This window comes from Tiliqua scincoides, chromosome 2 (assembly GCF_035046505.1).
Source record: "Tiliqua scincoides isolate rTilSci1 chromosome 2, rTilSci1.hap2, whole genome shotgun sequence".
Lineage (NCBI taxonomy): Eukaryota > Metazoa > Chordata > Lepidosauria > Squamata > Scincidae > Tiliqua > Tiliqua scincoides.
This window is the reverse complement of record NC_089822.1, coordinates 175413010-175425805: the sequence shown is the minus strand read 5'-3', so window position 1 is coordinate 175425805 and position 12796 is coordinate 175413010. Positions and strand designations below refer to the sequence as shown.

The 12796-nt window shown below is 42.9% G+C and overlaps 1 protein-coding gene and 1 pseudogene across 2 annotated transcripts; one reads left to right on the top strand and one right to left on the bottom strand.

The window, feature by feature from the left end:
- Positions 1–804: 804 nt before the first annotated feature.
- Positions 805–3122, bottom strand: FOXI1 (forkhead box I1). 2 transcript variants are annotated; one of them, XM_066617099.1, is made up of 2 exons: positions 2543–3122; positions 805–1361 (listed from the first exon to the last, which is right to left on the bottom strand). In XM_066617099.1, exons 1-2 carry the CDS (start codon positions 3120–3122, stop codon positions 805–807), a joined length of 1137 nt encoding a protein of 378 aa, XP_066473196.1. The 2 variants fall into 2 exon arrangements, with proteins under 2 accessions (XP_066473196.1, XP_066473197.1); XM_066617100.1 differs by having other exon boundaries at positions 805–1079; positions 2546–3122.
- Positions 3123–12336: 9214 nt separating this feature from the next.
- LOC136643351 (5S ribosomal RNA) lies at positions 12337–12456 on the top strand (annotated as a pseudogene).
- Positions 12457–12796: the final 340 nt, after the last annotated feature.

Here is a 12796-nt window from a genome sequence, read left to right as displayed (position 1 = left end):
GCAGAGAATAATGACTGAGGGGCAAGCTTTGAATTGTATTGTTTTGGAATTCTGAAGGACTGGACAAAATTTGCCTTACTCCCTCCCCTTCACCAGTTTTCTCATTCATGTTGTATTACCTTACACAGAATGATCAGCCAACATGAACATACTTCAGAAGGAATGACAGATATCGATTGGATCCTGTTTACAGTGAAATACCATTGGTTTCAGTGGGAGGGAAAAGCATCAAAACTTTCCTGTCTAAATCAGTGGACTCAAAGGACTTATAGCACAATCCTCTGTGTGTCTACTGTGTTCAGTGGGGCTTACTCCCAGGAAAGTGTGCATAAAATTACAGCCTTAATGTTGGCTGGATATGCCCTATCTTTTCAGTTAACCACAGAAGCATAATCAAGATGGTATAGTGAAGATTACTGTGTATTTTATGCATGCTTTTATACTTGCATTCAGTATTGTTACAGTTTATGTGTACATTCTATTCTGCTTTTATGGTAGAGAGTACGAAAACCAGTTATTCCTGATTGTTTAACATGGAACTAAAAGGATATGCATTTAGGTACAAATCCTAGGACAAGTGGAGGATTTCTGAAGGTCACTACTGTACAGTGCAGCTTGAAGCTATTATGACCTTGTGAATTCCACCACCTGGGAACCTTTGTTTTAAGAGAAAGCTTTTGAGTTTGTACTTTTAAAAAAATATTAGCCAGGTACCAGAAGTGAGGAGCTACCAGGAAGCACCTTTCACATTTCCTTTCTATGAACTCTTACACTTTCTCCTCTTGTCCCAAAACCTCCCTCGGTTTACACTTCAGATCCCTCTCTTGTGTACAGAGTATTACTGGCAGTAAGACTATTGTAGAAAGTGGGGTTGAACTGGCTGAGAATGGAGCTGCTGTAGCCAAGATGATTAGGGGGCATGGAATTTGACCACTCTCCACTGCTGTGGCCGGAGATGTTAGACACAGGTGGGTAGGCATTGAAGCCTACCATGTTCTGTCCCATTTTGTCAGCAGAGTCTGCACTAAGTCCCAGGGGCACTGAGCGGCTGACTGAATTGGATCCATTCATGTATGCGGCCGTCATGCTGGACAGAAAGTTGTTGAGGCAGGGAGTGGTCGAGGGAGGTGGTGGGGATCTCTTTTCAGGGGAGCTGTCAGTTCCAGAAGAAGAGTTCTCCAACATATCCTGGTGCTCCACTGCCTTGGGACTGCCGCTGAGGGTGCTGTCCTCTGATTTGTCTGAAGCCAGAGATGCTGTGCTGACCCCACAGTCTGACTTCTTCTTCCTCTTTCGCCGAAAGTTTCCATTGTCAAACATCTTCTCACAGTTTGGATCCAGAGTCCAGTAATTGCCTTTCCCTGTTAAAACAAGGGCAGCTAAACGTAAATATAGTTGTTGCCAACAAAGAGTTGGTTCTCAGGGCTTATTCTGGCATGTGTTCAGGAAAAGCAAGACATTAGGCAACACCCTTAAAAAAAAAAAAAAAAAAAGACAGTGCTGGTATTCAAATCAGTCTGGTTCCTTCAGCACCTGCTCAGACTTCCCCAAAGTAAACCTTTAAGTAACAGAAACTTTTTATTTAAAAGAAGTCCTATTTAGCAGACACAAGAGTCTGCTCAGTCACAAGGATCTCTTCGTTAACTTCTGTAGAATTCACTGGGGCCAGACAGGATTTGACCCAGGGAATGGCAGCAGACAGGCTGCATGTAAATATTCCGCAGAAACCATTTTATTCCACCAGAAATGTAAGCAACAACACTTAGAAATTAGAAAGTGAATCAGTTGGAAAAACAAGCCAAAGAGCACAATCCTAACCAGATCTACTCAGAAATAAGTCCTATTTTGTTCAATGGGCTTACTCTCAGGAAAGTGTGGCTAGGATTGCAGCCAAAGTGACTTGACAGTCAGGGCAAGGGGGCTAGTGCAACTAGCTAGAGAAAAACTTGCCTTCACTGTCCATGTCCTTTTGCAGCATGGAGCTAGAAACATCATCTGCTAATATCTACACAAAAAGAACTGTGACAAGCACAAGAGCAGGGGCCAGTACAAAAGTGAGTTTTTCAGTTGCTGCTCAGAATGGGACTTCTCAGCAACATTTTGAAAATACTGGGAAGTTCAAGTTCTTTCTCTTTCTCTGGACTAAAAGCAGGATTTTTAAAAACCACCATCTCAATTTTTCTGACACAAACTGCTGACTTCCAAAAAGCAAATCAATTTGCATCGATCCACCCATATCCTCACTGCTATGCATTGCATTACAGTATTAGCCACACATAAGCAACAGTTGTTTTAGAGGATATTCTTGATGATCAATCCATATTAATTACAAAGCAGGTATTGGCACTGGGTAAAGGAGGAAGCAAGCATCAATATCCCTACCACTTACGGCTTTATATGTAATGCCGTGGATCAGCTCCATTTGCTTTTTAGAAAACTGGATCAGAATCTGGCCCAGTAGATGTCTTGGGAAATGTAATAGTGAGTCACCTTTTATGGTAGATTAAGAAGCAAAAAGACTCCATCGAAGCCATCTTCTTACCTGGGTCATCTTCATCTCGGGGCACCTTCTTGAAGCAATCATTGAGAGACAGGTTGTGTCGAATGGAGTTCTGCCAGCCAGCTTTGCTTTTGTTGTAGAAGGGGAAATTATCAGCAACGTATTGGTAGATTTGGCTGAGAGTCAGCCTCTTGTCTGGTGCCCCATGGATGGCCATGGCTATGAGTGCAGAATAGGAGTAAGGTGGCCTGACCAGCTTCATCAGCTCCTCTTGCGATGGCATCGGGAGCCAGCCCATCTCATTCCCAGCCAAGCCATGCATGTTAGGCAAGAGCTGTCTTTGCATCCCATAAGCCTGTGGGATGTAAGGACTGCCATTGGATCCTGGCAAATAAGGTGGTGCGTTTATTGAAGGTCCATTATGGAAGGTCCACAAATAAGAGTTGGGCGCAGCATTGTAGTCGCCTGTTTCAAAGTTTGTAGGCCTTTGTGGGCTAGGAACACTCTGGGAATGGAAGAAATTTTCATAGTAAAGGTTCATTTCAGGAGGCTCCTGGCCGATGTTTGGAAATTGTGGGCTGCAGCGCGGTGGTGAATGTATCTGTGGATCAAATGAGCTCATAATCTAGCTCTGGCAGCCTACCAAGTTACAACACACCTGCGTTAGTCCTTTCCCTGATACAGGTGCATTATCTCTGCTAGCTAGCACCGGTACTTATACACCTGTAAATGTTTAGGTTTACTTTCCAGGGCTCAGCCTGGTGCATCCTGATAGGCTGGAGATCAGGGTGATATCCCTTTTTTGGAATGTTGACAGTCCAAGCCAGTAATAGATGTCACATTAACCAAATTTGAAAGTTACAACTGTTTATCTGTTTTAAATGAATGGAGGAATTTTCCACTAGTATGACTGACACACTAAGAAAGCTGAAACTCACTTGCATGTAAAACTGATGCAATAAGAAAGAGCTTCTTCCCCAAACTCATTTCAATCTCAATAGAAAATGCAAAAGGAACTATCCACATTTTAAACTACAAGGTTTGCTATCCTAGAAACAATTATTACAGCATAATTATCTTTGAACTTGGTGAGAGTGTCCTAACTACATGCTTTAGAATTGTTAATTGTCTCAACTACATGCTTCAGAATGCAGTACATAAAGATTTCATCTATAAACAATATATTTGGTGACTAAGAATGAGAAATTCTTACCAAATCACTCCTCTAAAAAAACAAAACACTTTGAGTGTTGGCTCAAGACACACCTATCAACTACTGTGAATGCCTATAGAACTGAAGTGGGAATCTTATCCACAGTTACCTGGGAGTAAGCCCCACTGAATATAATGGAACTTACTCCTGAGTAGACATGCCTAAGATTGGTATGTGAGGCTCATACATATAAATCACTGACCAGATTATGGAACATGATCCCAAACCATTAGCATGGGTTTTTAAAATTATTATTATTATTTATTTTCCAAGAACAGCGAAATAAGAATCCATCCTAGCTCCATCTTATGATTTATTTCCTCCCCCCATAGGGACCATTAATATCAATTTTAACAATATGCTTTTTTTTTTAGTTTGGATTGTAATCAGACTTGTGCCCTTGTGCACACCAAGGTGCCACTTTTTCTCTTCAGTTGCAGCATGACTTGCAGAAATTCAGCAAAATGTGGCTTTTGGAGATGCAGTGCGGAGGAATGCCTCATCTGTTGAATGCCAGCCTGCCAGGCAGCTTCTAAGGCACAGTAAAAAAGTGACTCCCTGTAATTTTTATACAGGAAGAAACAGAGTAGCAATTATCTAAAGTCATGCCCCAGACGCTCCTGCATGCATGCCTTTTTAAAAATGTTTTCATTCAAATGTGTTCCACTCCAAAATAGCCATCAAAATGCTACTAATTAGCCTTCGTTTAGGTAGACAGGATTCAAGGCTCATTTTGTTAAATGTTTGCAGAACCTAAAAACAGAGCAGCTGCTTTTTTCTTTTCCAGTCCAGGCTCCTCTGCCTTTTACAGTAGTTTGAGAAGCAGAAATTCAGCAGACAAAACTTAACACTTTCCTCATCTCTGTGGATTGTATTCTGAATCATATGAGAAGGCATTTGTGCTGTTTTGCATATAGTTGTGCAAGCGCATGCAAAATAAACTGCACAATGAGAGACTGACAACTTTGTGTGTGTTATCTTGGGTAAGGTGTCATATGGGCTGTGCTAGTGGAAAGCCAAGACAGGATTCCATGTGAGTTTTTGTGAGCAACAACTGCATTGTCACTTCTGCATGTGCAAGTCCCCTTAGGCAAGCAGAAGGATAACTTAGGATACAACCTGGTGTTTACACTGGGAAAGGTGTCATCTGCTGAAATTATGCTTGACCCACAATCCTGCAGTAATGTGTGCTTGCAGGAGCTTCTGGGGAGGTTTGGGAAGTAGCTTTTTCCCTAAACGATGGTTGCCCAGTCATGACAAGCTGGAAAAGCAACCCTTATGCTGTTGAAGCAACTTATGAATTGAAGCAGAGAGGCAATAACCAAGGACAACCCTGAGATTAGAAAACTGCATGACCAATCCTATGCCTGTCTAATCAGAAGTAAGTCCCATTATAGTCAATGGGGCTTACTCCCAGGTAAATATGGGCAGGATTGGAACCTGACTCTGAAGGCTACCTCCACTCTTGAGCTGTAGCCGCGCCTTTTTTCAAGCAGCGCCTTCCCCACCCACAGTAGTTCCCAAACTTTTTATCACGGGGACCCACTTTTTAAAATGAAACTGTTGGGACACACCTAGGTTTATGAACCTTAAAAAATAAAGAAAGGAGTACATATAGAAATATAGAAAGGAGTACCTGAAGAACAGGCTAAAAAGAACCAAACTTTTTCACATGACTCATTCCTTTGGTTATCTCTTCAGATTTCTGCGAATCGGTGTGACCACATTTTTAATCCGACAAATGTCAGAGGTAGAACACATCACATCACTGTAGCACAACATGAGACACAGAGCTACCATAAATAAAACCAGCGCAACGAAGTGTGTCTGGCTGGCTGGCAAGTAACAGAAGAGATTCCATCAACAACAAACCAAACACCGTTTTCTAGGAAATAACACCAGCAAACCTTATTCCAGATTAAATATGTGCAGTTTTCCCCATCACAATAGTTACCTGGCAAGAAAAGCTTACTTGTTGACTGCAACACTGTTACAAGCCCAGGAGCATCTGTCAGCGAGGGAGGTGGTAATTCTGCTTCCACATCCAAAAATGCCCCATTGGCTGTCTACACATTTGCCTAAGGGTGCTACAAAAACACCTTCCTACCTGAATGATGCTTTTCCTGGCTAGAACACTAAAAAACACAATTCACATACAATTCTCAACCATCGCAATATACAGAGTCAAGTGTGTGTCTTCTAGTCCAACTTTCTCCCTGCTATTCTGCTGCTCTTTGTGCATGAGGTCATGATGTGGGAGAAGCATTCCATGATGTGGTTTCTCCCCCCTATTCTGCGGTGGTCCAAATCCAGGAGAAATACACCCTGCGGTTCTTATGTGTGCATAAATTGTCCCCTAGTCATGAAGGATGTTAAAGCCTTTCACAAGATGCTGAACAAAATGGCATGCAAGCTTCCTGTTAATCCACTAATTTACATTATTTGCATTCACTATCAGGAAATAAATATAAATGATTGTATTTGCTCACACAATTATTCTTTGGCTTCAATGTTTGCATAAAAACTGTTATGGGAAGTCAGTCACAATTTAGTAATCTGTTCAGTCGATAACAAGAGATGCAACTATGGCAAAGAAAACCTCTGAAAACACACTCGGAAATATGATGAGAAAGTTGCTAATTCCTGTACTTGAATGTAGGCAAGTGAATGTCTTCCAAAGGCTTTTTTCTATGTAAGTGAAAGTTCAGTAAGATCTAGCCTTTGATGAACAGAGTTTCACTGCTTACGCCCTGGGGCAGTGTCTCCTTATTTACAGTTAAAATACACTGAAATGGGTGTTTTCCATATGTGGCCTTTGTCAAGAAGCCAAAGCTAGAATGAAAGAACAGTAAACCTCAACGAAGGCTCCACAAAGCTGTAAAATGTCTACACTATCATAAAGTTTCATATATCACAGCAGAGGCTAAGTGGTCAGTGATTATTGATGTTCTGTTTGATAATTTAGAGCTGCACTGCACAGAAGCAACAATTCACAGAAGGTCATTGTGCTTCCTTCCCCTAAACTGCTAGCATAAATATGCAAATACAACAGATTAGTATTAAACAGAAAGTAAAGAGTTTGGTCATGTTATGGCCAGCCCAGAGTATGTTAAGATGCCAATACAATTATTTTTCTACACTTTAGCTGGGAAAGGAAGCCATGCTTTCTCCACAACCAGGCTTTTTTTGTTTCAGTTTTAAGAAGCATGCAGAAGTCTGTGTATACGAACATTTAATTGTGAATTGTAACTCATATACAGCTTGCAGAAGAGATGGCTTTAAAGAAAACCATATTGCACTGTACAATATTATTAATAAAAAATATTTATGTACTGCTTTTCAACAAAAAGTTAACCAAGTGGTTTTCAGACAAAATCAAATAATTAAATGGCCTCTTGCCCCAAAGGGCTCACAATCTAAAAAGAAGCAGAGCACCAGCAAACAGCCACTTGCAAAGACACTACGCTGGAGTGAAGAGAGACAGTTATTTTCCCCCTGCTAAATATACAAGAACACCAGTTGAAAAAGTGCCTCTTTACCCAATTGGCAGGATGAAAATTAATGAAAAGATTACATTAATGCTATACAACTTACAGTTTGGGCTTCAGTGCATTGATGTTACACTTCATAGTACTGTACAACACTCCTCATTAAGTCCTTGCTTCTGTTTGAAGAATGAATGGAACCTTGTTACACAGATCACCTCTCCCACATCAGTAGAGTACTTTAAACTCAGCAACAATAATTCTGCAAATTTAATCTGCCATGTATTTAATACTTTCTTTGACATAAGAATCAACCTGCTGGATGCCTATCCAAAAGTCTATGGAGCCTAGTTTTCGAGATCAGCCAAAGGCCACTAGAAGCTCAAAGATGAAGCTTTCCCTGTTTGTGCCTAGCCTTTAAAGGTATACTTTAAAGGTATACTAGACACAGGTATACTCCCTATGAACATGGAGGGTCCATGTGCATAGCATCGATAATAGCAGCTGACAAACCTATCCCATATGAATTTGCCTAACCCTTTTAAAACCCACCTAAGCTGGTTGCCGCCATGCATTAGTACATTTGCAGTGATCATGAAGTACTGAAGTTCCAGTTTGTTCGCTATGGGTATACTCAGGGATCAACCGCCAAGTTCACATGGTGTCTTTTTTGAACACGTGTACCTCTTCCAAACATTATGGTTTTATTAGGTACACAAGTGTAAGTCTCTCATAACATGTACCAGCTAAAAGTGGGGTGTGTGAATTGTTCTAGGTGAAGGTGGAAGTACTCCACATCGCAATCCTAGCAATAAGGGAAGAATGCCTTGAAAATAAAGAATATACAGTGCAACTAAGAACCATGTCGTACCACTAAAACAATAGAAATCCATCAAAATGTGATGCTTGTGCCATTATTTGCCAAGTCATATGTATATTGTGGCATTGTGGAAAACATTGTTCAAATTTAAAAAAAAATCCGAGTTCTCTTAGTTTCTCTATTATTCCAAGCATAAATGTATTTAAGATATAAGCTTTTGCAGTTAAAATAGCAGACTTTCATTTAGTCTTAAAATAGTGCAGTACAAGATTGAAAAACAATATCTGTGTTTAGCCTCTCTTCCCTGTTTGAAAACTGTAGGTGACTAGCTCCCTCTTGTGAACACTGATGGAAGTGCAGGGGAAAAATAGGGTCTGCATACCCAGGACTGCAAAACATGTGCATTCATATCTTTTAAACAAAATATTCACGTTGTCAAGAGACAGTTTCTCTTCTTATGATCTTTGTATGTTGGGGGGGGGGCTCCCATAAGCTACTCACATGTTTATACAGGTGCACAAAGACTGATGTCCAAAAGAGCAGCTTATGTTCCTGCAGGGCCTGAGTTCCACAACAAATGCCACCTTTCTGTGTGTGTGTTCCCATGCACCCTCCACACACACACAGAAGGTTCCCACCATTGCCTGTTCCTATTCAAACAGAAGCAGTTCTTCTTTCTGAACAGACTAGAAGGAGAAGGAAGCAGAACTGAGTGAACCTGTTTGGACAGCTTGTGAAAGTCAGTGATCCAAACACAACGGCTGTATTGCTGCTTTTTTTTCAGCTCTGTCCCTGCAAACATTCACAATCTTGGAGGAGGGGAAGGTGGGCTGCAGCCATTCAGGTCTTCTGGCTGTTTCCTCTTAGCAAGCAATAAGAGGATCAGATAGCTGATTGAAGTGGCTTGGCGGGGGGACGACGACAACAGGGCACCCCTCATCAGTGCCCGATGTTAGTGGGAGGGTTTTTAAACTCATGTAATATGCTCACAGGGGGAGCAAATATTTCCTGTAGTGGGATCCAGCATAGTGGCCAATAGCACAGTTCAGTGGGAATAAGGAGAAAGACAAGAGCAAATTGTGCAAGAAAACAAATTTGAGTGTGGGGATAATTCACAATAATCGGGAAGGGGAATTAAGTAAAGCAGTAGTTCCCAAATGTTTTAGCACCAGGACCCACTTTTTAAAAATGGCATTCTATCACACCTTAATAATCAGGGTCCTGCTCTCCTGAGGCTGCTAGAGACCTTACAGAGAGAGAGAGAGTAGACATTTGCTATACTATCCCCGGAAATTGAGTTCAAGGACTGTTCCCCCAAACCTTCACAGCAGGAGTTCTCAAACGTCTTGGGAATAATACTCCTGAGGTAAATCTTGGCAGGGGACGGGGGAATGCAGCGACTCGATCCCCAGGATCATGCCGCTGTCAGGGGAGCCAGGGGCTTTCTTTTACTTACAAGACTCTGTAGCAGTCTCCTGGGGGAGCAGGGAGTCCCTTTGCAGGGCTCCCCAAGCTGCAAAGAATGAAAAAACGATTGCAACCCACTTCCAGTTTGTGAAACCAGAAGTGGGTTGCAATCATTATTTTTTCTCCAATTTCAGTGTTTCAGTTGTTTAATCGTTCTAATATTATAGGCATTCATGTAAATCTCATCCATTATGGCTCCAAGGACACAATTTAATACTTGGCGTAACCTAAGAATTCATCAGCTTGAAAACAGAAGGCATTTATAATGTGTAACTGCACAGTCCAATTGAGTTGTGCCTAAGACTTGAAGCCTGGAACTTGGTGCTGAATGCCATTTATTTCAATGTGATTGGGATTTTGTGGCACCTCACTTTTGCACCCTAAATGTCTGTTGTAAGTTTGCATTAACAACACTCCTTACTTTATATCAAAAGTAGTTTTTACCACACAGCAAGTGTGAGCTTAAGATAAAATGCAATATATTCATTGAATAAAACCCCAGATATTTGACAAAACTTCAAAGGATTCCTCAGACTGACCTCTGTAATTGTGCATTTTCCATGCATTAATCCATTGCTGCTTGGTGAGCAAATTTCCATTAACAGTTATGGAGCCATCATTTGGAGTACTGTTGTGCGGGGAGCATACTCCCAGGTTGTCTGTTGTGCTTAGCAATGCATTTTAAACTTTCCCAATTCTGCTCATTTAGCTTTGTGCTGTCTAGATGTCCCACATATCTGCCCCCTCCACCTCTTTGTAATGGAACAATATTTTATGTTTTATGTAGTGCTGCTGTCTCCTGGATTTAAATCACAGCCAGAGCATTACAGAACACCAGTTTCTAAGCATCCTGCATTACATGATATTACAAGTCACAGCAGAAATCTCTGTCCCAACTGTAGGTTGATATGATTTATTAATAGACACCAGGAGTCAATGCTAATTTTCTGAATGTGCAGGCATATCTGGCCATCACCGGCAGCCCCCCCCCCCCAATCCTTCTTCTGAAATCTAAGCCTGATGGACCTCTCATATCCAACATTTTGTTCCACGTGTGAATTAACTTGCCCTGTGTTGGAATGCTGGCCCTTCTTAAGAGGTTGTTTAAGCTACGGCCCCCCAGAGCCTTCTTTCTTAATGCAAAAGGTCAGCATTCTGGCCAGCAGACCATTTGCAGTGTCCACCAAGCTCCTGTGGTTCTTGTGGGGGATCAATCTTCTCCCTTTGTTGGGTGTAGCAATGACCTCAGTTTCTGGGCAGAAAGGGGGTTAACTCACCCACTTCCTTCCTCTAGAACAGCAGCACTCAAAGTTGCAACCGTTGTGCAACTGGAATGTGGTCGCTGTCTGAATCACATCCAAACATTCCGCCCGGGCACTGCACAAGATCCTCATTCGGAGGACAGGGACATTCTGGGCAGTCGCTGCCCAGCATTCCATAAGGCTATGTGACAGGATTTCCAGGCAGACACAATTGCCCAGAGCATCCCTGTCCTCCATTTGAGGAGGACTTTGCGTGGCGCTCGGGTGGAACCAAAAGGTCTGCTCACTGGGCAGATGGATCCACCCAAATACCAGATCCGGCTCCTGAGCCAGGGTTTGAATGGCCCTGCTCTGGAGGCTGGTTGCCTCCCTGGATCGATCCAGCAGTGGGGAAAACCTTTTGCTGCTGCTGCTGCTGCTGCTGCTGCTGCCTGGCCTTCCTGTCCCTCTTCCTCAGCTCTGCCTTCCCCTAGCTGAACTGACCTCTTATGAGGTCTGATGCTCATAGTAGACCCTCCCCTTCCTGTCCCTCCCCCACCTTTCCTAGGATATTAGGAGTTCTGAGCTTCCTCTTAGAACTCTTAATACTCCTGTTCTCTCTAGGGGCTTGTTGTCTGGTGGGAGATGGAGGGCTACTCTCATCCCTATCCCAAGCTGGGAGGTGCTGCCCCAAGTATTGTCTCGCACAGGTGTCAAGATTCTGATGCTTGGTAAGTATGAGGCAGCACTGGAGTATGGCTGCCTGCTGAACTGTGTCCCACCCCTGAGCTGCCATGTTGTAGTTCACCACCTGGCTTGTAGTTGAGATCCTTGACTGAGAAGGCTCCTCATTGTTTGCAGGGGTGACCCATCTCCATGCTGGTATATCTATGCCTGCACAGAGGTAAAATGTCGTGCTCCATGAACATCAGATGCAAAAATATTCCATTCTCCTACTTTTCAATTAAGCAGCATATATGGACCATGAATCCAATCCTATCCTACAGTGGCCAAGAGCGTGCAACTCCACCAATGGTGTGGGGAACCAGACTGCCCAAGAGAGATGATTTAAAAAGTTTTTTATCACACCGTAGGCTGCCTGATCCCCAATGGGTGTCCTTGGATCTGTGCCAGCTCTGGGGGCGGGCAAGGAACAGTGGATAGGATCTAGCATGCATGACTGCCACCCTGATCCACTCTTCCCACCCTCAGTCCCCTATCTGTCCCCAATCCACCAGGTGATGGCAGAGAATGGTGAAGGCTCTGTGGGCCACTGATGCATGTGTGTGGGGCCTCTGGGCATTTGCTCTAGCATCTGTGGCCCACAGAATGGCAGCGTGGCTTTTGCCCCGGCAGTTCCAGCCTTTTGGGAGGATTGGATCATCAGTGAGCACCAAATTTTAGCTGACCAAGCTGTCTGGAAGTTCTTTGATCATTTCAGAGTACAACAAAGAGGTTCTGGAAGCAGCCCGTGGGCCTTATCTTTGACACTCCTGCCTTCGAGCCTTGAAATTTGTGACTGCACAAATACTACAAAATCTGAAAAATAGACATTTTGAAATGTATTCTCTGTTATCATAACCCCAAATGGCTGTGTATACTAACCTCACATTAGCAGCAACTGTTACCCTGCACATGCCCAATCTCATCTGATCTCGGAAGCTAAGCAGGGTCAGGCCTGGTTAGTACTTGGATGGGAGACCGCTTGGGAATACCGGGTGCTGTAGGCTTATACCATAGGCTTTCGAGACTGAAGGTTGCCAACCACCACTTACTGCTAGGAACCTCCCCTTTGGTATGCATCTAGCCTAAGGCTCCTTTATTACTACAAAACATGGATTACTTTGTACAGCTCTCCCTCAAAACAGAGGACTTAAATTGTCTTTCCCCCCCTTCCCAAAGCCTAGGGCATGATGTTTGCCTCATAGGAGAGGCTGGCATTCCAACACAGGGCAATACAAGGTGAACATAGGATAAAATGTGGCATCAGAGTGGGAACATTGTGTGTGTTGAAGTTCCCATTTTAACAGCTCAATACTAACTAAAAGCCCAGTCCAAATGCTTCCCAGC